Raw genomic sequence first — 25,562 nt, forward strand, 5'->3', positions numbered from 1 at the left:
GATTTCCCTACTGAGTTCCAGACCCATGCACCCAAACTTCTGGATGTCCCACAAGTACCTCAAATTAAATATATCCCAAGTTCAACTCTTCACCTCCCTCTACCTCTTTTTCTCATTTACTGGCTAAGAGCACTCCAAATTAGGAGATAAATGTGGGTTCTAGAGTCAAGAGAGTCTAGATTCTAATCCTAGCCCTGCCCAGAGCTGTATGATCTTGCTCACGTTAATGTCTGAAAACCTGAGTTCCCTTCTCTATAAAGCAGGAATATTACTTGCTACATGGCCTTCTCTGGTTCTCCATCTCCTACAGAAAGTCTAAACTCCTAGAAGACTCTTAGATATGGCCCTTGCCTAACTCACTAGACCCATTTCCAGTCTGAATTACTTTCAGCTCTTTGAGTATGCCAGGTGTACGCCAAGTGCCGTACTCTTTGTCTGGACATTCTTTCTCACACTAATCCCCACTCTTCTAACCTAGCAAACTACCACCTATCATCTGTCCTCCAGGTTTGAGCTCAGATGCCCTAGTCTCTGGGAAGCCTAGCTGGCTTAGGCACCCTCCCACAACTGTGTCTCATTCATCACTACATTCTCAGCAGCAACACAGGACCTTAAGTTACATTTGTATTGACTGAAGGAAAGAAGAAAGCCAAAGACATAAAGATAGTTTCCAAGAGCGTGTATTACACAGGACTGAGTGCAAGAAATGGCAAACAACCTCTATGTTTGCTTTAAAAGCTCATCGGGTGCCAACGCCAAGTCCTGATGCTTCTGAGGGCCCCCTGGGTCTCGGCCCTTCTGGAGCAGGCTGGGCCCAGGCTCCTGGGTGAGGGCGCAGCTTTTGCATGGAATGTCCTGCCTCCTGTCACCTGAGGCATCAGGCACTTTGGTGATACCCGGGGCTGGCTCCTCTTCCTCTCTTTGTGTACACTCAGGCTCCCATAGCCAGCTCTGGCTGGGAACCTCACAAGGTAGATGGGCCAGCCCAGGGGCACTGGGTGGCCATGACTTCCCCTCCTGTCTGGGAGACAAGTTTGCAGGGTGGACTGGAGTTGTAGTTTCCAAATCCTGAGAGCTGGCCAGCCCATCTTCCATTGTTGCCTTTCTGGTTGGGGATGCCCTGTCAGGGTCTTCAGCAATGAATTTCCAGGACCACAGGCCCAGCTCTCCGGAGGTGGAGGCAGTGGAGCAACTGGCGGGGATGAGTCCTGAAGAGCTCGGACAAAGTGCTGTTAGTGCCTGGGTGTGGAGGTGCTGGGCCTTCCAGCAGCCTTCAGGGGGGATGGGGTCTGTGGGTCCAGCCCTACCCAGGTTGGGAGCTGATGACGAGGAGCTGGCAGCCTCTTCAAAGGCTTGTAGGATCCCAAGCCTCTTCTGGGGGACACTAGGGCCTTCCGTTCTGGGAGATCCCAGTGTGACCCCTGTCAATAGGCCTGGGACCACCGGGCCCTGGCTCCTGGGATCCCTGGGCAAGAAGGCGTCCTCTTCCTCACCCTCTCCTGCTCCTGCTCCTGTGAGGAGTGGATCCTGGCCCACTTCTGGGTTAGGTACCAAGCTTGGCTCCTGTACACCTTGGCTGTTCTCAGGCCCCTCATCAGTGTCATCTTCTGAAGAGTCAACCTCCCGGATGGCTTCCTGCTTCTGCAGCGACTCTCGCCGTTCAGCCCGGTCCTGGCGGAGGGTTCCTAGGGCCCGTGAGGGAGCAGCCTGCAGCACCCCTTTCCCTGGCAGCGCCCCCTTACCAGACAGCACACTCCTGGTCCCAACTACCTCCAGAGGGCTGACTTCCCTGGGTGGCAATTCCTTCTTTAGCTCAGGGTAGGGCAGGTCGAGACTATGTTTTCGAGAAGTGGCTAGCTTCTTCTCGGAAGCAGCAAGTGCAGCCGCCAGTTTCTCAGCTGACTGCACCCTCTTAAGCAGTGGTGAGCGGGGTGACTCCGCACTCCTGGGTCGTGAGAGTTGCCGGCCTAGGGGAGGCGACACGTGAAGCTTGGTAGGGAAGGCCTGGGCTCCGTGGCCAGACAGGGGTGATGGGGAACGCTGGGGTGAAGCTGCTGGTGGCGGAGAAGGGGTGTGGGCCAGTGGTGACAGTGGGATGCTGCCTGCTGACTTGCGCCGTGGAGAGCGGTACTGGCGTTGGAGCTTGGGCGCCAAACCGTGGAGGGAGCTGGGCCGTGTGTGCCCAGAGCCGGCTGGAGAACTGGGCACGCTGGAGCTGGGGGAGCTGCTCTGTGATGAATTTGCCCCCACTTTACACAGACAGACAGACAAACAGAGACACACACACACAGAGGCAGAGCAGTTAGCTCTTGGAAGTGACTGAGGGGCAAAACAGGGCTTAGGCCTGGAATGTCCCAGGATCATCAAGGTTACTCCACCAGTGAACCAGAGCCCAGGCTACAGAAATGAAGTCACCCTCCACCTCTGTCACCTCCTCCCCAAGACTGCCAGATCTTAAGGGGGTGGGTTGGATGAGAGCTTCAGAGTGGGATGAGTGGGAAGCACAGAGGGCCCAGGACTCTGCTACCTCCCAGGGGCTGTCTCTGCAACCAGCCCTTCATACCTGAATGCACAGCTTCAGGGGTCACCCTGTAGCCCTGAGTGGGAGATCGGGGAGAAAGGCTGTGGCTGTGTGTGGGAGAACCTGGCCCACTCTCCCCTGATGACAAAGAGCGGTTAAGGGAAGAAAGGCTGCGGCTGGTGTGGAGTAGGGATGCCTGCTTCGTGATCTTCCGGAACAGGGAGCTCCTTTTTCTGCTGCAGAGACAGGGGTCAGAGGCTGTCTCAGTTGGTGCCCAGGGCACAGCACACACTGGGCCAAGGGCCAGGGTCCCCAGCACACACTAGCACCTAGGTGGCTGAGAGCAGATCCCCTGGGCTAAGTCTGGCTCACCTTTCTTGCCCATCCTTGCCCCGGCTCCGCTTGCTCCTTCGGGCCATCTTGGCCTTGTAGCTGTCCTTCCGAGCTGGCCCCACTTTAATGGATGTGTTCTCCAGGGGAGTTGTTGAAATAGACACCTTGTTTCCACTCTGGGGATCAGAGCATGAGCCTAGGCTAAGGCCGTGGCTGTGTTCCTGCCCCTGCCCCTGCCCCTCCCCCTCCCGCTGAGTACGGCTGTCCCACGGCTTGAGCTTCTGCCCCTGCATCACCACGTCTGAGCCAGGGACCACCTTCCTTCTTCACAGATTAGGAAATGGCTCCACTGGAGCCCAAGTAGTTTGGGGTTGGGAAGATAGAGAAGAGGCTCACATGCCCTGTCCTCCAGTCCTACCCACAGCTCAGCAGGATCCCTGCCTTGGTCAATGAGGGTGTCGCCTTCCAGTGAAAACCCTTTGCTATGTCCACACCCAAGTTCCGTGTGTATGTGCATCTGTCCTCAGTGTCAGGTATGTGTGCGCCCAACTCTCCCACTCCCCAATGGCCAGTCACAGGCTCATAAGGCTGGAGTCATTCAGGGACCGCAGCAGGCGGCACACCCAGCACTGACCTTCAGGATCAGCTCCACCACCTCTGTATGCACCAGCCCGTGCACAGGCTCCCCGTTGACGTGTGTGATGAGGTCCCCCTGACGGAGCCCCGCCTCACTGGCTGGACCTCCGTCCTCCACGTGCTGTCCCGGGGAGAGAACAGTCCTCAGCCTGGAGCCTGAGCATGAAGGGTGGGGCCTAGCTCTGCTCATCGAGCTGAGACCCCTACCCCCCACTCTTTGACCCCTGAGGGTAATGAGGGCGGGGACAGAAGCAGGGACAGACAGGCCCTAGCAAGGGGAAGGAAGAAGAGTGATGAAGCTGGGAGACAACAGGTCTGGATGGTCAGACGTACCCACACCATGTGGTGCACGGTGTAGACGTCTGAGTCACCCATGTAGACACGGATGGCCCGCAGGGTGAAGCCATACTTCTTGCCGGCGCGGTGGATGATGATGGGGGGCCTTGAGCTGCTGAGGGTTGGCAGGAAGTCCCTGCTTGGAGAAGAGTCCCTGGACGATGGGTTGGATGACTGGGAATGCGGGGACATGGGGCTGGCCAGTGGAGAGCAGGTGTGGTGCTCTGGAGAAGGAGAAGCCGGGACTTAGTGCGTCCATGCTCAATCAAGCCCGGCCCCTGTCTGGGCTGTTGATCCCACACAGCTCCAGTCACAGAGCCTGCCCCCAGCCAGGTATGTCTTCCCCGCAACCTCTGAGCAGCAAAGCGCCTTCGTGTGCCCAGACCCTCGCAGACCCCAGGAGGTGACGGGCTCGCATTTACTGAGTGCTTACTTATATGCATTAGGGACCACAGAAGCTCTTCATACATACTTGAACGTCACAATTACCCTATGAGTTACCATCATTAACATCCACATTTTTTGATGAGGAACTTGAGGCTCAGAGGGATTAAGCACCTTCTTCAAGATCAAGAGCCCTTCAGTGATGGAACCAGGATCTGCATGAGCCTCTGCCTCAGAGCCTGCGCTCATTACACGGTGCTATCTGCCTTCTGGAACACGCACACCCCCCCCCCAGACCAACGCACACCTTCAGAGACCCCTGCTCTCTTAACAAAGGGGCCGCAGTGACACACAGCCTCTCGGATCCCTGCTCCTCGACACACAGAACACAGACACACCTGCTGGGTGCACACCCCAGCCACGGGCCCACAGAGGTTCCAAGGCCCTCCTATGAGTTTTATCTTCACCCCCCGGGGGCCTCACCCGCAGGAATGAGGAGGGACAGGGCTGTGGCTGAGGCGGACTTGATCACTTTGTTGATGGGGCGAGCAGTGCGCTTTTCTATAGAGTCCCCAGAGAGCAGCCGGTGGCGGGCCCTGCGCACCGCCAGGTCGCTGATGGCCTTGGCTGTGGCTCCCTCAGCCCGCTGTGGGGTCCCGCGGCCTCCTCGAGTCTCCATGGCTGTGGACCAAGTGACCGGTGAGACCTGCAGTGCAGCGGAGCCTCCCCTCCTGGCCCCCTGCCGCATCCCCAGCCCAGGCCCTCTGGCCACCCGCTGGGCCACACCTGGACTGGAAGCGCTGCTCTGGCTAAGAGGCTCCTCATCCAGCTTCAGCCGCCGTTCCGCTGGCCGTTCAGGGGAAGGCCCGGATCCCCCCTCTCCAGACGGGGGTGTCAGGAGCCAAGCACCCTCCTGCTGCTGCCTCCTAGGGGGGCCGCCAGCCTCCTCAGTGCCCTCAGGGAAGCGAGGCACGTCCAGGAGGCCCGAGCAGTGGCGGCGCACTGTGAGGGGAGGGCTGGAGTCGCTCTCTGTGTGGGATGACTCAGACACTGACAGCCGCTTCCGTAATCTGTGAGACACAAGGCCTAGGGTGAGGTGGCCCCAGCGGCCTCCCTCCTCCAGCCCAGGCTTCCTCTGGGGCTCGTGTCACAGAACCTCTCTCCAGAAGCCATCTTCTCGAAGGCCCCTCACCACACCACATGCCTCCCCACCATCTGTGACCACCAGCGGATGGCTGTGCTGCCCACCCCTGGGCGAGCTCTGGGTGCTCACATCTCAGGTGAGCCGATCACCCAGCTCCGCTCTCGGCCCCTCAGCCCCGCCAGGCTGTCCGAGCGGTCCTCCTTCTCCTCGCTCAGGCTGCGCTTGGTGGGGGGCGGCATCCGGCGCTCCTCGAGCAGCGAGAGCCTCTCCATGCTGCTGTACACCTGTGGGCACAGGAGACCTGCCGGGACGCCCAACGACCACACCTCCCAAGGAGCGAAAAGGATCCTCAGCGCCTGAAGCCCAGGAATTCGAGCCAGTTCTCCTCTTCCCTCCCCCATATATACCAGATGAGTATTCGAGGAAACAGCTATTCCGCTGGTCTGACCTGGCCGCACCCTGGCATCTCATATGTCAGGGCCCTGAGTAGATCTAGAGGCATCTGTCACATGCAGGCCCAGACCTTGCCCGCTCTTTTCCCAGAGATAGCCCATCCCCTCCTCCCCAGGTGTGCCCCAGGGATGTCCCTCAATAGGTCCTCTTCTCCCAGTTCTCCAGTCTGGGCCCACCACAGTCGCACCTTGCTGAACCTTGGAGAGCAGGAAGAGAACTGGCGAATCTCAAGGTAGCCATCCTCACTCACTTCCTCCTCGTCCTCTGAGTCTATGTGGTGGTATCGCTCTGAGCGGGCTGGGACACACAGAACAGTGCCTTTCAGAGGCCATGGTGGTGGCCTCCTTTAACCCTATCAGATCTCAGGAGGGCCTGGAGAAGTTGCTCCTGATACCAAGTTCACGGTGCACAGGTGTTTCTGGGCACACAGGTAGGACCCCTGCTCCTCCCCGTCCCACCAGTGGCCTTACTGTCAAAGTAGCTGGTATCATCCTCTGACTCCAGCTGAGGAATAAATTCCGCCTTCTGACGAAGCAGTCCTGTCCAGTCCAGACCAATAAAGAACGGGTGCTGCTTCACCTCATAGGCACTGCCTGTGGACAGGGATGGCATGGGCAAGGGGCTGGGGTGAGCTGTGTGGAGTCCAGGTCAGCACGTCCGGTGAGAACCTAGGCCTCGAAAGGCTGGGCCTGGAGGCCTCAGCTCCAGCACCTTCCTCTTCCGCCCACAGGGAGCAGGGCAGAGGTTCAGGATCCAGGGGCACCGCCCACACCTGAAGCCTGAACCTCCCAGTTATATGGAATCAGCCCTACTCCTCCAAGTGCTGAGAAAGGTTAGTGGGGCCTGTCCCACCTGTACCCAGTCTCTCCAGAGGGTTCTGGTGGAGCAGTTTTGAGGTGAGATCCTGGGCGTCCGGTGGCAGCGCATCATCCCCCTCGGGCCACACAATCTCATCTGAAGAGTCATTGGGTGTGACAAGGAAAGGAGTGGGTTAGAGAAGTCTCAGAAGTCGTGGGCAGAGTGGGGAGATGGAGAAGAGGGTCCTGTGATAGGATACGTGTGGGGAGACATAAAGGGCCCAGCCCAGAGCCCTGAAAGCCTTGCCTGGGACCCGCTGCCTTTAAGTTGTACAGGTTCCTGTCCTTCTAGGGGAGCCTCCCACATCCTAGACCATGGCTTGCTCTTTGGTCCAGGGTGGCCACTGCAAAGCAGTGGTCTGATCTCCAGCTCACTCTGCCTTTACACTCCAGACACATGTACACTCACACACACACAGAACTCACACTCACGGGGTATGCACAGACACAACACAGGTACACCCATGCACTCATGTGGGACCAGGCACACAATCAGAACAAGCGCTAGGTGACACACAGAGTCTGCATGTGCACATATCTGAGGCAAGCATACCAAACACACACACATGAACACAGAACAAGAACTCGTAAGCCTCGCAGATGCATGCGTAAGTCATATCTGTGGATCCAGATTCTGTCCCCTTGGTGGGCCAGGGGGATGGTACCTACCACTGATCACTTGCCCAAAGAGCTCCTCTGGAGTGTCTCCGAAGAAAGGGACGCAGCCCACCAGGAACTCATACAGGATTATGCCCATGGCCCACCAGTCCACTGGTTTCCCATAGCCCTGACGCAGGATCACCTCAGGGGCAATGTATTCCGGGGTCCCGCATACCTGGGCACAAAGAAGCCGGGCTGGCTCAGCATGCAGAGACAGTGCATTGGCATGGCGGCCGGAGGGGTTGGGGTGCTCCCACTTCGGGGAGCTCACTCTGCTCACTCTGGTTAATGAGCAGGAGCAATAGGAGCCCCAGCGTACCAGGGGTGGAGCTGTTGGTGGGGTGAGTTTATATATTTTCCTAATTAACCGAAACATCTAGTTCTAGCCTGGAACCACCACTCCTTTTTGGCATGTGGTACCCACAATTGGTCTCTGCCCTCCAGCCTCCAGAGAACAGACACTACAGTCATATGACTCCTACAGGGACTTGTGAACAGTCATAACCTGTAATGTCAAATCAGGAAACGCCCCGCGGCTGCTCTCAGGATGCAGCCCAGTGGAAACTTGGAGCTGTGTTCCACGGACACAGGCGCCAGGAGAGCTTTGCTCTTTACTGAGGCTAGAAGTCTCAGGACTGACCTCTTATCAGTCTCTGAGAGTGTCAATGGTTATGTGACCTATCTTCTTCAAACCCTGAGGCGGAAGATGATTTTGGATTTTATATCCATGTGATTCTCATGGGCCACCTTATTTTCCAAATGTGCTGCCTATCTCAATGGCTCCCTGGAACCAAAAGGTGGAAAAGACAGGAGCTCTCAGTCTTAACATCTAGCTGCAAGGTAAGCATGTGGCCTCCAGTCCTTACTCTGAGGCCTGGATTCAACCCCCAAGGTCTCAGCCACCCTTCTTATTACCTGCTTGTCCAGGAACTCCCGAGTATCCTTCTCAATGTGGCCCTCGTACAAGTTTGTGGTCAGACTCATGAGACCGATTTTAGAAAGGCCAAAGTCCGTGAGCTTGATGTGCCCCATGGATGTGATCAGCAGGCTGGGAAACCAGAGAAACAAAAGTTTGAAGTTACTTCCTGGCCTTCCAAGATGGCTGGTTTTAGTACATGCCCAATTTCCCCACTCAGGCGTCTGCTGTGGGACACAAGCAGGGTAGCTTCATCAGGGAGACAGGCAGCTGTGGAAGAATAAATAGCTCTGGTCGTATGAGCACTGTACTCTGCACAAGCAGCTAACCTGCCTTTTGCCCATTCCCCCAATTCACTTTTGTTTACGGCCCTCAACCGTATTCTACGCTGAGGGCAAGTATCAGCCAGCTGAGAAACAGACTTTCTTCCACCAGCGATCAGCCTCACCCTAAGGCTCCAGCCCTTCCCAGTCTCCACTCCTGACCTCAGTGGCTCACAACACCCCAGTCAGGGAGAGGGCAAAGGGGCACAATGATCCCGTTCCACGTCCACGGCTAGTTTTAGGAGGGCTGGTTGGGAGGAACTAGAAGTAAGATCTCACAGAGAACTGTCTCTTCCGCTTCACACACTCTGCCTGAGCCATTTTGTGCCAAAGGCTTCACCCTACTACCCCTTTACTCCCAAATCTGTATCTCTGGCCCTGACTTCTTTCATGAGCTCCAGGCCTAAAAACTGCCCAGATGTCCTACAGGCACACGAACTCAACCTGTCCAAAACAAGGTCATGCCTCCTAACTGGTCCTCTTCTCAGTGAAAAGCAGTAGTTTCTGTTACCTACTGAGCTCTGTGGTAAGTGCTTTAGCAATTATTTATCAAAATATTCTGGCTCATGAAAGGTCTTACAGAGTAACTAACACAACAAAGGTAGGTATTATTATCCCCAAAAGGAGGAACACAAGGCTCAGAGAGGTTTAATTAACAGACCCGGAGCTCAGAGAGTTAACGAGCTCTATGAACGTAGGTCTGTCTAATGTCAAAGCTGCTTTCCACTACAGAGGCTTACCGCCACCAGCACCAAGGTGGAAAGCTGGAAGATATCCCAGACTCCTGCTCTCTCACCCCAGCCTTATCATTTCCTTTCCACTTCCCAACGCTATCCCTCTCTTCTCCATCCTGACTCTGTTCCAGTGCAGGCACTGTTGTTTTGGGCCTAGACTACTGCCATGGTCTCATCACCTCTTTCCATGGGCAGTGATCTTCCTAAACCTAAATCAGAGTCTGAGTGTGACACTGTCACCCTGTGGTTAACAGGCCCTTCAGAGACTCTCTAGGACCCTTTAAAATTAAACCCAAACTTAGCAAAAGGCCCCTTGATGATCCAATCCCTGCCCCTCTCTCTAGCTTCCTCTCTTACTACTCTGACCAACTAACAATCTCAGCTTCAGCCATACTGCACTCTTTGTAGTTCCTGAATGGGACCCGTCCCCACACCTGTGCGTGCCTTTGCAAATCCTGCTCCCCAGCTCGAGAAACCTCCTCCCACCTTCGCCCACCTGACTAATACCTTCTAAGAAGAAGCCTATACAAAGATATTTCTGCCACCCACACTAGCTTTAAGCTCTACAGGCCAGGGACTAGAATACAGTGCTTGGCACAGAGCAGGTGTCAGTAAATGTCAGGACACTTGCTTAGCCATCTACTACATGTGTGGATCCTTTTGTTCCTGCTTGGTTTCTTGAGTGGAGCTCCTCAGTGATTCTTTGATGTCACCAAAGCCTTACGGTGCCCCTGCCAGACCTTGCTGGCAATGTTCTTTGCATTTGGGGTAGTCAGGGGCTAGAGTACCAAGCCTAGATGGACACCCACATGAGCAGTGTTTCCTAGCAGCCATTTGGGATAGATTCAAACGTGCTGTGTCTGCGTTCATTTATCTAGAGACCCAAGAGGGACACCCTAAACAAGGGACTGGGAGAGTGGGCATACTTGTCAGGCTTGAGGTCACGGTGCACGATGCCATAGTTGTGTAAGTACTCCAGGGCTAGCACAGTTTCCGCAAAGTACAGGCGCACCATATCCACAGGCAGGGCCCCGATGTTCTTCAGCAGAGTGGCACAGTCTCCTCCTGCAACAAGCCCAGGCCACCATGAAGGATGGGTCCAGTGCCCTGCTCTAGATGGTCTCAGAGGCCCCAGAGTAGATAGTGTCACAGAATACCCTGGTGCCAGAGACTGTGATTCTAACCCCTCTGCTGCTGGCATGGGTGGGAGAGTGTGGAGGGGAGCAGGAGGTAAGACGAGTCGGCCAGTGGCTGTCAAGGCCATCGTTCAGGACAAAGAGGGAAGGAACCCAGGCCTCTAGGCCTGTAAGCTGACTCGTTGGGACAGGACTAAGTTATTTTAGGATGAGACTTCAGCATTTGTCCATTTATTTCCTTCCTGTTGGCTCTCCTTTCGTTTTTGAGTAAAGTAACACTGTAAACTCCCAGCACCTACCCAAAGAATGAAAAGCGGAGTTTTGTTCAGCTTCAACTTCAAGACTTAGGCAAAATATCTTTGGAAGCTGTACGCAGCCCTGACGAAGGGAGAGGGAAGGCCACTGGCAAAGCGGCTGCCCCCTCCAGAGCTGTGCCCCATGATGCTCTCCTACACCATCCCCAGAGCATTTTGTGGGGTCCTAAGGGGCATCCCCTTCAAAAACCATCCGCAAGGGCAGTGGCTTTCCTCTCCTCTGAGGGCCCAGATGCAATCCTCCCAGCATCCGACCCTGGGCTTTGGTGGCTCTGCTACCCCCTTTGCTCCTGCCAGGTGCCAGCAGGTCTGCCAGGCTGTGCAGGCTTTGTAGCTGTGGGGCTGATACATCCTGTCCTGACATGGGCAGCCTCATGGCAGCTACTGCTCCAGAAGCCTCTCCCTGGGAGGGGCACGACACCTTGTGCCCACCATGGCCAAATGGTCTCTGAGATCCTAAGGCAGAAACCAAGGCCAAAGAGAGGTTGGGAAGCTGGGCCCTGAAACCTCACGCCTACACAAGCTGTTGGTCGCTGCTCAGGGCTCTCTCAGATTATGCCGTGGCCCCCAAGCCAGACCACCTTTTCCCCAGTACCTTCAACATACTCCATCACCATGCACAGGTGGCGCTTGGTCTCAAAGGAGCAGAACATGCTGACCACAAAGGGGTTCTCAGCAAAAGTCAGTATGTCACGCTCCACAAAGGCTTGCTGGATCTGGTTCCGTAGGATCAGGTTCTGCTTGTTGATCTTCTTCACGGCAAAGCGCTGCCGGGTGGACTTGTGCCGCACCAGGAATACGGCCCTGGAAACAAAGCCCATCCGTACCCCACGGCCCTCAGCCCCTGAGCTGTGCTCTCCTCCACTGCGAGCTTGGGTGGTCAAACTGCTTCCTCTCACACCTTATCAATGCACAGAACAAAGGAGCAGGGGGCGCTTATCAATGAGAAGGATCTGAGCACCTGCCCAGGGAGCTCTTCAATTTCCTGATATACCAAGACCTGAGGACACAGCTCAACCCCTCCTCAGAGCTCAGTGAGAGCAGAAGTGCCGCCAAGAGGAGAGGGACTCTTCCCTGGGAAAGGAACCACACTCAGGTATCAGAGGAAACTGGGCTCTTGCCTCTCCTGGAGGCTTCGGGGAGGGACAGGTCCATCCTGAGGCATCTGGTGCTCAGAGGATTAGGCATCATTCACTTCCGGAAGGAAGAGCCCCAGGGCTGACTTAGCTCCAGTCCCGGCCACACCCTGACCCCTGCCTTTACCCATAGGCGCCATTGCTGATGAGCTTAATGGTTTCGAAGTCCTCTTCAGAGGGTGTCTTTTTAGATGTCAGAGATGCCCCACGGCCCTGGAAGACATGGGAAAGGGCAGGAGCCAGGAATGCTTCTCAGAGCTCACATCTGGGGGGAAGCTGCGGCCCCAGCATCTGCTCAGCTCTTAGCCCTGCCATGGCCTCCTGCCCATTCTTCCCCAGGAACTGAATGACCTCTCAGACAGTGTAAGCGATCACCCACTCCGCCATCCCTCCTTCAGACAGTCTCTTAGAGAGAATTCACAGCCCTTTGCTTCACAGGGCCCCGGGTCCAGGATTGAGGCAGGAGCTCAGGGTCTTTACCTCGACTGAATCATCTGTCTCTGGAGTGTCAGGACTGTCATAGCTGCTCAACTGGGCCATTTCTAGAAACAAAGCAAGGACACAAGAGAAAAGTGTGCGTGGCAATGTCAAGACATCTCAGCAGTCCATTCACATCACACGACAGATGCATGTAGGGAAGGCATTAATGCTTCCTGCATCAGGCTGGGAGGCGGTCCTGTGGCTCTATCCTTAGTGCAGTCACAGCTTTTAGACTTGTTTGTCAAATAATATTGCCACTCCTATTTCTAGAAGTCCAGTACCATTCAAAAGGCCTGGCAAATTCTACAAAGCTTCCCTCAAACTTGGGACAATGCCTGAAAACAGGGCCCAAAGCTGGGCTGTCTGATAGCTGGCCCCCATCCTGCTGGTCAAGACTCTGCTTTGCCAGATGAGGTTGGGAAGCAGGAAAGGCAGGAGTGGGACGACTAGAGACTAGGGATTCGGAAGCCCATGGTTCAGGAGGGGCTCAGTGTGAAGGCCCAGAGAATGGCATTATCTTCTGAAGCCCTGAGTTGGGACCACCCCAAAGACACAGGAGGACTTGTGAGGTGGCAGCAGGAGAGGCAAGCATGCAGAGGAGGTGACCATTTTTGAAAATGTGATTGTGGCCCTCTGTGATGACCTTTTGATCTTAGGCTCTAAATCCAACGCAGGTGGGCCCAAGGCAATCCAGCTTGGGTTATATAAGGCAGATGTGGACAATCCTGAAGGAGGGGCTGTTTTATGACAGAGAACACAGAGTTTTTCCTATAGCCCTCGGGCCTCTGATGCTGTGTTGTGTCCCTGTCCAACTAAGCTTCTTCTCCAAGTGGCTTCCCTGCTGTTAGAGCTTGTAGGCTGTGTGGCCTCTTTGCAGCCACCAGGCCGCATGCTCACCCTCTAGGGGATCCCGTGTGAGGCCCAGTTGGCTAACGATGTAGCGGGGAATGTCACATTTAATCCCTTGTCCCTCTTTGGCGTGGCCCTCAGCTGCTTCTAACAGGTGGTAGAACTCTTCAGGGTCAAACTCCTGTACCGGGGAGAGAGGTAGTCAGTGGTGAGGGCTACAAAAGCAGGCTGCTGGTCTCTTTGGTTTTACGGCATATACCCAGAGTAGGATGACAGGAAGACTTCCTCTTTGTGATGGACACCCCTACCCCTGAATCCCAAGAAACATCATGATTCAGGAACCAATGGGGACAAAGCTGTCTTACAGGTCACCTCCAGATTGGACATCCTAAGCGTTTGCTGTCTTTACAGCAATAAGAACCAGAGCATTTGGTTTCCAGAGAACTCTGCCTATTCGCCTGGTCCAAAGCCTTGTGCCAGCCGGACACGGCACTGTCAGGTGTGTTCCCACACCCAGTGAAGAGGGGCAGTCCTGGCACACCTTCAATCACGCTTCACAGCCCTGGCGGTGCACACACATGCCTTCAGACATCTACTGAGCAAACCCCTGTGTGCTGGGGGCTGGAGAGCCTTGTGGACACAGCACAGAAGTCCTTGTCTGCCTGGAGCACATAATAACGAGGGCCCCATTGACTGAGTGCCTACTAAGTGCCAGTATGGGCGAAACCCTGGAGACACCTCTGTGACCTTGGTGAGGAAATCAAGGCTCACAGAGATGCACGGACTTGACCATGACCACAGAGGTAGGAAGAAAGAGAAAATCAGCACGCAAACCCAGGCCTAACTCCAAGCCCCTGTTTAACCACGGACTTCATGTCCTTGAGGGAGAGGCCTCTGTTCACCACGACCCCACAGCCTCCACTGCTTTCTTTACCTCTGGTCTCACGGGTTTGGAGAACTCTACCACTACCTATGTGGATACAATCTAACCCAGACTGGAAGTCCTTTTACCTTCTTCTTCATCCTCAGTCCCTGTCTAGTCAGAATGTCTACTTCAGAAACCCGCCTCTACCCAACTCTTCTGCTCTGTCCTCCCACCACTGTCCTAGTTCTGGGCGCTCCTCTCCGTCACATGAACGGCTTTAAGTGCCTCTGCAAGGTTGTCCCTGGCTCATCCTGCCTTCTCTTCCAATTCACTATCCATGTTGCAGCCAGCGTCATCTTTCTTAGGAGTAAATCTGATGGAGTGTTACTCAGAAGTAAATAGGAACCAATTACTGATACATGCAATAACATGTATGACTCTCCAAAACATTATGCTGAGTGAAAGAAGTCAGAACATACTATATGATTTAATTTATATGAAACTGTACAAAAGGCAAACTTATCCATAGTGAAAGAGCAGATAAGTGGTTGCCTGGAGTGGGAGGTAAGATGGGCAGGGGAAAGGGACTGATTGCAAAGGAGCACAAGGGAATTTTCTAAGACGGGAGAAATGTTTTCCATCTTAACTGTGGCAGTGATTAGACAGGTGTATATTTGTTAAAACTCATTGAACTGTATACTCAAATGGGATATATTTGATTGTATGTAAATTATACCTCTATAAAATTAGTTTAAAAAAGTAAATCTGACCATGTCATATTCTTACCTAAACTTTCTGATGGCTCCAAGTAGCCTTAAGGATAAATGCAAACTCCGGAGCCAAGAACCCAACACTCTCCATGGTCCTGTCATGGCCTACCTCCCAGTTTATCCCTCACCAACACTTCGGACACACCCTGTACTCCATCAAATGCCTTTTCTGATGGCTCTCCCCTGGCAAACTCATAATTATCCTGCAAGTAGCTGACTAAGCTTCACATTCCCCAGGGAGCCTTCACTGAATGCCCATCTCTGTTCATCCCAAGGAGGACTAGAGCACTTCCTTCCCCACGTCCCCGTTGCACCTTGTACTTCCCTTGGCTGCAAACTTCTTCCAGTATCATAATTATTATTTGCATGTCTCCATGCCTCATACTTAAGGCACTAAAAGACGAAATCTAACTCTACTGCAGAGGAGGCATCGTAGGATCAGGGACCCTGCTTTACTTACGCCTGTATCTCCAGTGTCTAGAATGACGCAGGTACTCAGTAGTGTCACTGAATGATCAAATGAAGGGTGGACTCAACTTGTGCAAACGAAACTGGCCTCTGCTCCTCACCCCCAGGGTCCCCATTGACCTGGGGCCTGCTCAGTGTGGGCTGGGCAGACGAGCACCCCTCCCTGCCACACTTCTCAGGAGCAACCACTTTTCCTCACAGGGACTTGCTTGCGTGTCATATTTAAACAAGGATTTCAGCAGCAGAAATGGCAGTGGGTACCCCCACAGTTCTGCTGTTAGCAGAATACTTCCTCTACAGCCCCCGTTCCCTCCCCTCCAGCCACCCACCCCCCCCCCCCCCCCGCAACCTCCCGAGAGCCCACTCACCAGGCATTCCAGGAGACGAGCAGGGCGGGCAATGACAATCATCAGTTTTTTCACCAGCTGCATCACAAAAGCCACTTCTGAACTCTCTGAGCGCTCATGAGCCTGTAGAGAAGACAAAGGATACTTAAGCAATCCACCGGCCCAACATGGCTGAGTGAAGCAGGACTGGGCTGGGCAGAGCCTACTCTGCCAGAGGGTACAGAGGGTGTACCCTCTGTAGTACAGAGGGTGCTGCAAAGTAAAGACCTTAGAGAGGGCCAGTGGGCCGTGATGAGGGGGGACAGGCTGCTCACCAGGAACCACATGAGCTGAGGAACACTACATGACGCCGAGGAATGTCACAAAGACACGCAGCTTTACCTGCTGCTCCATCCAGCAGGCTTCACTTACCCTCCAGACCCCAGCTCAAGATGTAACTCCCAATGGAGCCTTCACTGATGCTCACTTTCCACCACAGACAGACTGTAAGGAATAGAAAGACCTCAAAGCAGGAGAGTGATGTGACCAGAAGGGATTTTAGAGAGATCTCTTTGGCTGTAGTGTGGATGGTGCACTAAGGAGGGCAAGCCTAAAAGCAGGGAAACCCACCAGCAGGCTACTGCCAACAGTGCAGATGAAAAAGGCATAATAAGCCAAGGCAGTAAGAATGGAGGGAAATGGACAGACTGGGCCAACTCCGAGCAGCCCTGAGGGGTGGAAGAGGCAGGAACAGATGGGAAGTACAACGACAATTTTATGGAAATTCCATTGAACCCATAAATGAAATAGACAGTATAAAAAAATACACAGTTTAGGTGAGGATAGGTAGAGAACATATTCCCTTTGGTTTTAAAGAGAAAGCAGGTAGGTGGAAAAGTTCTGCTTTGGACTTGGAAAGTTTGAGGTACCTATACTAGATACTTTCGTAGGCATTGGCTCAGCCCCAGAGACTCTCCCTTCTTGGAAACTGCTCTGACTCCTGGAGCCACATTTGTCTGGTGTGGCTGCACTTTCCCTCCCACCTCCGATAGCTGACCAGAGTGGACTACTTTCCTAGGAACTTACTTTTTTTAATTTTTTTTTAATTTTTGGCCGTACCATGCAGCATGCAAGATCTTTGTTCCCTGACCAGGGACTGAACCCATGCCCCCTGCACTGGGAGCACGGAGTCTTAACCACTGGACTACCAGTGAAGTCCCCCCACCCTGCTTTTTCTTTTAGATTTTTTTTTCCCCCTAGGAACTTAAAAATGGGTGGAACGACAACCATTAATATCAGCATGACAGAACTGTATAATTCGCTCTTGGGTGAAAAGGATGACCATACCTACCAAAGAGAGAGAAACAGAGCTGAGAGAAGGAAGACGAATGGTTCCTGGGCTTTCCACAGGCTCTCGTTTCTGGTTCTGGTCCCTTCTTAAGGCCTGGTTGCATTCCTGTCTTCAATTCTCTAAGACACCCTTTCAATCTTTATAATTAGTTTCCCTTTCCTGCATAAACTGCTCTGAGTTGGTTCTCTACCACTTGCAACAAAGAATACTAACCGATGTGGAAAGTACGGTGGAGGAGTCCAATCAGCAGCTGGGGCCACTGATCCGGAGCTCAGAAGAACAGTGGGGAGCAAAGGCCCGTTAGCAGACGGATGACAACTGAAGACACAGGAGCTGACAGGGCCGATCAGAGAGTGAAGAAAGGAGAATGAGGAGCACGGATGCTCAGGAAGTTGCCCCTCGAAACACCAGCATTTAAGAAAACTTGTGAAGGGGCAGCAAGGCCACAAGACTGGAGAGATCAGTGTCATGACAACTGGGGGGGAGAAAAGATCAAAGAGAGGTATTCACTGTGGAAACCTCTGTAGACAGGTGAAGGAAGGTGAGGACTGAGAGAGGTCACAGCATTTGGCAACCGGCCAGTTAGTTCTTTGGTGACTTTTGCCTGAAATGTTTCAGTGGAATAATGGGAAGGGAAAGTAGAAGGCAAGAGACTGAATAGTGAACAGGTTGTAAGGAAAGAAATACAAGCAAATGAAGCCCATTAAAAAAAACTGGTTATGCAATGAAAAGAGAGGCTGGGCACTTGATGAAATCTTGTTCATTCTTTTAACACGCAGCTCAAATATCAACTTTGTGAAGCCTCATCTAAGTCCCCTGCCCACACACACACACACACACACACACACACACACGAAGAACAAGAAGTAACAGCTCCTTTTTCTATGTTTTCCTAGCTGTTTGCTCACAGCACATGGTACTAGCATGTTGTTTTATAATTAATTGTCTGTCTCTACAGGTACACTGTAGGGCCTTGTGAGTAGAGAGGCTGTGTCGCCTAGCACAGGTGCCTCTTATATAGCAGATGTCAATGCTTACTGACTAAGTATTTGCAAGTGTATGATCTTAGGCTCTGGAATAAGTAACCTGGGTTTGGGTGCTAGCTCTGCTACTCAAGAAATGAGTTACCTTGGGCTAACTTGGCCCTTTTAAGGTTTGGTTTCCTCATCTGCATATTTAGAGAATAATAATAATACCTTCCTTACAATGTTGTTATGAAGATTAAATTAGACAATGTAGTGCCTAGCAAATTCATCTACCAGGGTTTCCCTGCAGACATCCTTCACTCTAGTCATGCCAAACTACTTTACCTGCAATTCCTGAAATGAACCAAGTTCCTCCACACCTCTGAAAGGTTGTTTATACTGCTTTCTAGATCCAGTGAACTCCTACCTACTCATCGAGACTCAGCTTTTCCTGAACTCTCCATGCAGAGTCAGCACATCCTCCTCTGTGCTCAGAACTGATCTCTGTTTAGTGCTCATCAATCACACTTACTATAATAAACAAAAGTGAGATACTTCATATAGAGCACTCAGTGTGGTGTCTGGCATACAGTATACTTCGATAATTGACAGCTATTATTTTTACTGTAATACATATTGATGGGTCTGTAAACCCCAGTCAACAGCAAATTCCTTGAGCCAGAACCGGCACTGAACTTCTTCTCTGCATTCCCAGGGCCTAGCAAATGAGAGAACATATGAATGCACGGGCTCCATGTTCAGTGCTCTTCCCACTGCCAGAGGCAATGCATCTGGGAAATACCTGAAGGTTTTGGGCAAAGCTCTGACTTGAGCATTTCAGAAGATCCATCTTAGATGTACAAGCAACCCTGGAAGTCACTCTAGTTGATTTATCTGATGCCTCAATCCCTGATTCCTACGTATTGTCAGAGAACTGTTAGAAAGTTATTCTTGAACAGAAACAAACAGCCGCCAGTGATGTTTCATGGGACTTCAGCTTTTTAAACTCATATTTCTGCAATGTTTAAATTTAAGTATTACTTTTGAAATCAGAAAAAGACATTTTTGTAGAAGGAAGAACTTTTTCATCTATTAAATCAAAACCTTTCTTACTGTAACTCTTGTCCACTGGGCTAGTATGCCTTTTAGGGGACAGAGAAGCTGCCACATATTACATATGATAAAACTCCCATTATTTGACAGCACTAATCGTGACCATCTTTAGTCATCCTTTCTCTAGATTCAACTGTTTCCTAAATTAAAAAAACAAACAAACAACTTCCTGCTCCTAATTTCTGGACTAACACACCGGAGTCCTTTGAGCCCATTAGCCTGGGCTCTCAGCTCAGTTGGTCCTACAAAAGCATGAAGGCACACGTCTGGAGGTAACAGGGGTCTGGACTGGGAAATATTCTAGTGACATGAAGAGCCCCGAAGAGACAGCACATCTCCTCTCCCCTAAGCTGTACTAATGGTGTGATATGGGCAACTGTAGTCTGAGTGGGAAGGCGTCCGATCACCCTATCGGAGAGGCAGAGAGGAAAGGGAAGAGCGGAGCACGAAGCAGCGAGAAGAACTCAATGGTCTCTGGATTACTTTGCCCAGAGACTTTTTACACTGGGGAGGATCAGGTCTCTAAACACATCAGTCCCTGCTGGAGAACTTCTGCTACGCAAACAGAATATCAGCAAACGGATAAACCCATGGTGCCGTCCTCGGGCCTGTTTTTCCTCGACTGAGGAGAAGCAGTCTCAAGGTTCTGCTTACACCAGTATGTCTACCAAGAGAGCCCACTACAGCCACTAGGACCTCTTTTTGGCTCTGGGTTACAAATCTCCTAGGCAAATATTTATGAACACTACGTTGGAGCCTCGGGAAGAGTAATTGGTATTAGAAAAGGAAAGGAATCACAGCACTGAGTTCTGACGCCGAACAGGCTTCTCGGAGAAATGCAGGGGACTGAGGAGGAACCAAAGCCCAGCAGCAGCAGCACATGTGGGGTGCGTCCCACATACCAGCAGGGAGGTGGCAAGCAGGCTGGGAACACCATGACTGCCTTCATCTTAGCTTGGGACTAAAAACCACTACTATACGGATTCACCAGAGTTGCAGAACAAGGACACTCACATCTTGCAGAAGCTTCTCTAAATTCTCTTGAAGTTCATAGAAGTAGTGTGAGGTAATGAGGCCACTCCGAGATTTATCCAGGCAGTCTCGGGCCATCTCAATCACCTGATGATGAATAAAGCTCAAGGTTCCGTCTGCCAAGGGCAACACGTTGTCTGGAGTGTTGGAGGAAATGAACTCTGCTAGATGCTCTTCCATTTGTGCGGTGGCCTGCAAATCAAAGCAGGACAAGTGACTCTTCCCTTCTGATCCAGCTCGGCCGGAGCTAAGCCTGAAGGGCCTGGTCAGAGCCTAAGGATGGGTTCTGTGATCCTGGTTTCCTGATGTTGCATTTGGGGAACCTGATGACTGGAGACGTGAAAGGTCACCTTCAAGTCAAGTCAAAACATTACAGTCAAGGCCCTCTCTCACCTGGCCTTGTCCACCTCCCCACTCCTTGAACGGCACATTCTCTTGCTCTAAGGACACTGAGGTTCTGTTGTTCCTTTATCATGCTATCTCATGCCTCTGTCCATTTATGCTGTTCCCTGTGTGTAGCTTTTTCACCTGCCAAGCCTGCCTGGCAAACTCCTACTACTCCTTCTAATCTCAGTTCAAGCATCATCTTTCCTCTGGGAAGTCTTTGATTCCTCCAGGAAAACTAGGGTTTCCTTTCCTCTGTGCTTCCACTGGACCTCCCAACTGTATAAACTTGGTGTGTGGACACTCCTGGTTTCTAAATCTTTCTCCAGACTGGGAACTTCTTCAAGCCAGTGGGAGTTTGATTTATCTCAGGATCCTCTTACTTGAAGTTAGGACCCAACCGAGCTAAGCAGATGTTCAGAGAGTGTTTACTGAAGGTGTGAACCTGCCTGCTCACGGACCTGGATCCCCAGCAGAGCGGCATGAGGTCTGGCTCAGAAGCCTCTTGGGGACCTAACTGCACAGGAATGTCAAAATGACAAATATACATCTGCTAACAAGTTCCTAGCTGCCTATCTAGGGCTTGGCTTTCTTTCCTTTGCCACCAGGTGGTGATTTCTGATTTTCAGTGTGTGTTTAAGTGGGTGTTTGTATATGTATATATATATGTGTGTGTATATATATACACACACACACAAACACACACACACATATTTATGGTGTAGCGATGTGGTAGGGAGAGAGGGAGAGGAGGGGAGGTGAAAGAGAAGAGGGAATGGAAGGAATCTTAACATGCTTTTTCTAACACGAGTTCATCTTACATACAAACGTGCAATGCTAGGATAACAATACAACACCTAATACACAAGGAGGAAGAGGAGGAGGAAACACGCGAGGTGCATTTCTAAACACTATACACACCCAAACTTTTTTATGAAGAAGCAAGGCACAACAGAATGATTTCCTAGCTGTTCATTCTGCCCCTCTTCCTTGCTCTTACTCTCCAGTGCCCATTTGAAGGCTAGAAAGTGCAGACCACAGGGCAGCAAAGAAATAACAGCTAACACTTACTGAGCGCTAACTATGTCCTGGGCACAGTTAGAAAAGCTTAATGTTCACTAATCTTCACAAACTCCCTACGAGATAGATACTCTTATTATCTCAGATTACAGATGAGGCAAATGAAGCTCAGAGAAGTTAAAAAATCTGCCCAGGGTCATGAGGCTAATAAATGGTAGAAGCCAACCTGAACCCAGTCGGCCTGGTTCCAGAGTCTGAGCTCCTCCTCACTGCTCTGCTTCACTGTGAATGTCAAGAGGGAAAGCACAAGGGCTTCGCACTTTTTCCCTAAGCCACCCGTGTGTGCCCAGGAGACTACTCGAGGCTCGAAAAAGGACACTCTCGGAGGAGCAGGGAACCACACATCGCAGACCCTAGATACAGATGAACAGGTAGAGCCGGGGGTCTGGATGGAGGATGAAGAAAGAGGCTTGAAGACCCCATTCTCGCTGTTGTCATGGAGAGGGAGCCTCCGTCAGGCCCTGCTTCTCTCTCGGACAGAACTGGCTGTGTTCTGCAGGAACAGGGCCTATCATTAGAAAGCCAGGTCAGAGTGTTTAGGCGTGTGGTGTTCAAAAGAAATGCAAATGGAAAACAAGGCCCTCATTCCACATACAAGGAGGTTTACAGTCAAACTGCAGTTGTGAAGACCATTTCTCAACCATCTCAGGACAGTAACCTACCTTCCTCCCTCAGCATTTCCCTGCTTGAAAACACAAGTCCAAATGTGAATAGCAACTCTGAGCTGTCTCCCACCCTACTGCTCTCTCTGGCCAACTTCCTGCCAGAGGAAATTTCCAGCGTAGCTCTGTTTGTGCTTGGTAATGGGAGTGCTGCTTTAGAAATCTGCATTAAGTGAAGGTGCTCTCAGAGGGCGAATCTCCTTCTGGGGGACCCCGACTCATGGATCCTGATGTGCACGGTCAGAAGCAAGGTCTCTGCTCTTTCCTTCCCACTAATATACAGTGGGATATGTTTTCGACATTTCCCTCTGGACACCCCTTTCTCTGGGGAGTGGAGAAACAGAGGCTCTGCAAGTACGATCCCCAAACTCAAAGTCCTCTGCTGCCTTCCTCTTCTCCAGCAGTCTGAAAGCCCTCATGCTTGTGTCCTCCTCCTCCTGGCGCCTCCCTGATCTCCTTCCAGATTGCCTCTGGCGACTCCCCCACCCCCAGTCTTCCCACTGGGGCTGGCTGGAGGTGGCATCCTCAGAGGCGTTACCAGTCTCCTTTAAACTGGATCCTTACCTTGGGGAATCTTTCCTTGTACACATGATTCATCATTATTATTTCACTGTCAAAGGAAACTGGTGACCGTCCAGGACTAAATAAGAAGGAAACAACTGTGTTACTTTAGTGCCAGGGAACCTTCAAGGAGAAAGATGCCCATCCCCAGAGCCCGTGCCCACCCACTGTCTGCAGCACCCACACACTCCCACCTTAAGGAGTGCTGAGTTCCAGAGCCTTTCTTATTCCTGGAGCTGCCAGCACTGTTCAGCTCAAAAGTGTGCCATCTGGAGCTAGACTACCTTCCTGTAAGAGGCCTGGCCTTCACAAAGACTTCTGCCAGGGCCTGAAAAGGCCTAGACAGGAGGAGACCACTCTTGAGGCCACTGGTGGTTCTTCTAGGATCACTTCCTCCAGAACAGGACTCTCTGGGTCTTCTTTGCTTTGGCCAGTGGGGTTGGGCATACCCCAGCATGTTCTAGGAATCAAATCAAATCAAACCACCACCAAAACAACCAAAGGAAGACAGTGTATACCTGTATCTTTTCTAAACAAGCTGCATCCAGTGGGGCTAACTTAGTTCTCACCTGGGGGATGAATGAGGCCAGTCCAGCCAGCCCGTAGTGAATCATAAACCTGGGTCATCTAAATCTTCCCCTCTGGCCCATGTGTGATTACATCCTCTTAAAGGATTCAGAGTTTGAGCCGTACAACTGAATGGCTATTTGGGTCCTGCCCAGTTTGGTGCCCGACATGTGATCCCAGCTGAGCTATGTTCAGAACCGTTCTTTTCTGCCTTTCCTCCCTACGGTAGGCCATGGTCTGCCTGCTACATTAATGCACATTACCCAGCTTTTTAAGAGTAATCCTCAGGGATTTCCCAGAGGTACTGTAGTCCTCTCAGTCTCAAATGGCCTAAAAGGTGCCCGTCTCTGTGTGGAGTGTGAAGAGCACCAAGATTCAGACATTCCTCTGTATGAGACAAAGAAACACACTGGGCTCCACACTTCACACTCCCTCATTTGTATGTCTGACCCTTTGCATTGCAGTCCCAGTCATTGTTCTCACCAATCTGAACTTGAACCAGTCTTTGTGGCCTGGCTCAGCTCACTGGCACTTGCAGTGCCAACATGACCTGAGGGGATTCTTTCTGGAAGGCACTGCTCCTCTGGGCCTCCACCCTGAACATGTGAACCAACTTCTTATTTCCCAGGGACCCTGGAAATCTGAGCTCGATCACTTAAAGCCATGATCATTTTATTCTCCACCCTTTCCCTTAACCTGGAATTCTGGCACAGATTTACCACCTAATGCCAAAGAGAAGAGCTGATTTAATCTATGGAATACACAGATAAATCAGCTGTTAAGGTTTGCTTGGTTTGATGAGCCCAGGTGATTCAGGGAAATGAGACAGATTTAGATGGGCATTTAGTTCTGCTTCTGCAATGGGCTTCTTCCCCGAGTCAGCCTCAAGTGTCCTCAGAAGCAACTTTTTTAATTGGCCTAGTTTATATATGCTGGGCCTCTGGGTTCTGCAGCCAGGTAACCATCAGAATGGATGATACTACTACTCTCCTTTTACTGAATGGAGTCCAAAGTACATTTCTACTGCCAACTACTTTCAAAGGGAAAAAGAGAGACCCCTTGACAGCATCTTCAGGCACCTCTTGTGATGGTGAGTTGAGCTGTACCCAATACCAAAGGGCTTGAGCTTCACTGCACTTGACTCATTTGAGCTGTGCCTATGTGCTAGGCCAGGGGTTGGCAAACTACGGCCCGCAGACCAAATCTGGCCCACCGGCTGCTTTTATAAATAAAGTTTACATAATGTCTGTGGATGATTCTGCACCACAGCAGAGTAAGTAGCTGCCAGAGACGATACGGCCTGCAAAGTGTGAATTATTTACTACCCTGCCCTTTACGGAATAAGTCTGTTGACTCCTAGGCTGTGCAGACAAGCTGAACTCCATGGGTACCAGGGCAGTGGGTGGAGAGCACCCTCACCTGAGGCTGCGGGAGCGGGGCCGCAGGGCCGGGGACTGCCGTCCTTCTTCATCGGGTACACTCTCTGTGCTGAAATGCTTCGTCAGAAAGTGCAGCTCATCGGCTGTAGGCTGGAAGGGCAACTGGTGCAGCTTTTCCTGCGAGGAGCATGATGACTAGAGGGGACAACATTTTTAAAAAGCATTAAAGACATGTCTAAGGCAGTCTAGAAGTGGAGAAAGACTGAAAATAGTCAGTGGCTCCCCAGTCGACGTAAACCTGAAGTCAGCCCACAGCCAGCATGCTTTCCCTTGCTCCCTTGAGTCTCCACTGTACATGATCCTGTTCATCTCTATCCTTCAGAGCTCTGTTCAGATGAAGCCAAGATACTATTGTCCTTCATGAGCCTTGCAGGGGGCCAGACCCAGACATTCATGAGGTGTGACAGCTCCCCAACTACCTAGGGAGCCTCTTTAGGTGGCAAAAAGCAGATTCTTCCACGTGGACCCTTTGCCCTCAGTGAAGCTTCTGGCTAGTTAGAATGGCAAGTAATTAATAAATCATGCTTCCTGGCTTATTAGGAAATGTTCTAGGTATGCCCAGCCTACAAATGACGTCCCCATAAGTTTTGCCTTCTACAACACCTTGGGAGAGCCCCAGGATGGCTCAGCAATGTTTCCTTTAGGCTGTTACCCAGAGGGCAACTGGCTTCGCTGCAGCTGTGAAGGCTTTGCCCAGGCTCTAGGGATACCAATAGGCAAGAAAATCCAGCAGGGAAGAAAATTATTTTTAGATCTAGAACCCAAAG

General features: G+C 51.8%; 1 protein-coding gene across 9 annotated transcripts in view; it reads right to left on the minus strand.

Moving 5' to 3' along the window:
• Positions 1-664: 664 nt before the first annotated feature.
• The window catches only part of MAST2 (microtubule associated serine/threonine kinase 2), a 199,598-nt gene continuing 174,700 nt past the window's right edge, over positions 665-25,562 (minus strand). For 3 of the 9 annotated variants that reach the window (XM_030870005.2, XM_030870002.2, XM_060306029.2), the window contains 22 exons: positions 24,776-24,930; positions 22,793-22,868; positions 20,085-20,294; positions 15,684-15,785; positions 13,261-13,393; positions 12,364-12,425; positions 12,011-12,096; positions 11,343-11,551; positions 10,224-10,362; positions 8,240-8,372; positions 7,334-7,499; positions 6,660-6,761; positions 6,278-6,400; positions 5,995-6,104; positions 5,484-5,710; positions 4,997-5,280; positions 4,694-4,891; positions 3,824-4,050; positions 3,489-3,611; positions 2,894-3,030; positions 2,564-2,757; positions 665-2,249 (listed from right to left, as the gene is read on the minus strand). In XM_030870005.2, coding sequence (XP_030725865.1) covers positions 721-2,249; positions 2,564-2,757; positions 2,894-3,030; positions 3,489-3,611; positions 3,824-4,050; positions 4,694-4,891; positions 4,997-5,280; positions 5,484-5,710; positions 5,995-6,104; positions 6,278-6,400; positions 6,660-6,761; positions 7,334-7,499; positions 8,240-8,372; positions 10,224-10,362; positions 11,343-11,551; positions 12,011-12,096; positions 12,364-12,425; positions 13,261-13,393; positions 15,684-15,785; positions 20,085-20,294; positions 22,793-22,868; positions 24,776-24,930 — 4,725 coding nt within the window. In that variant the 3' untranslated portion in view covers positions 665-720. Of the gene's footprint in view, positions 2,250-2,563; positions 2,758-2,893; positions 3,031-3,488; positions 3,612-3,823; positions 4,051-4,693; positions 4,892-4,996; positions 5,281-5,483; positions 5,711-5,994; positions 6,105-6,277; positions 6,401-6,659; positions 6,762-7,333; positions 7,500-8,239; positions 8,373-10,223; positions 10,363-11,342; positions 11,552-12,010; positions 12,097-12,363; positions 12,426-13,260; positions 13,394-15,683; positions 15,786-20,084; positions 20,295-22,792; positions 22,869-22,983; positions 23,112-24,775; positions 24,931-25,562 lie in introns of those variants that run through there. The other 6 variants (XM_030870006.2, XM_030870007.3, XM_060306008.1 and 3 more) reach the window with 5 other exon arrangements.

The sequence above is a fragment of the Globicephala melas genome, chromosome 1, assembly GCF_963455315.2.
Source record: "Globicephala melas chromosome 1, mGloMel1.2, whole genome shotgun sequence".
Classification (NCBI taxonomy): domain Eukaryota; kingdom Metazoa; phylum Chordata; class Mammalia; order Artiodactyla; family Delphinidae; genus Globicephala; species Globicephala melas.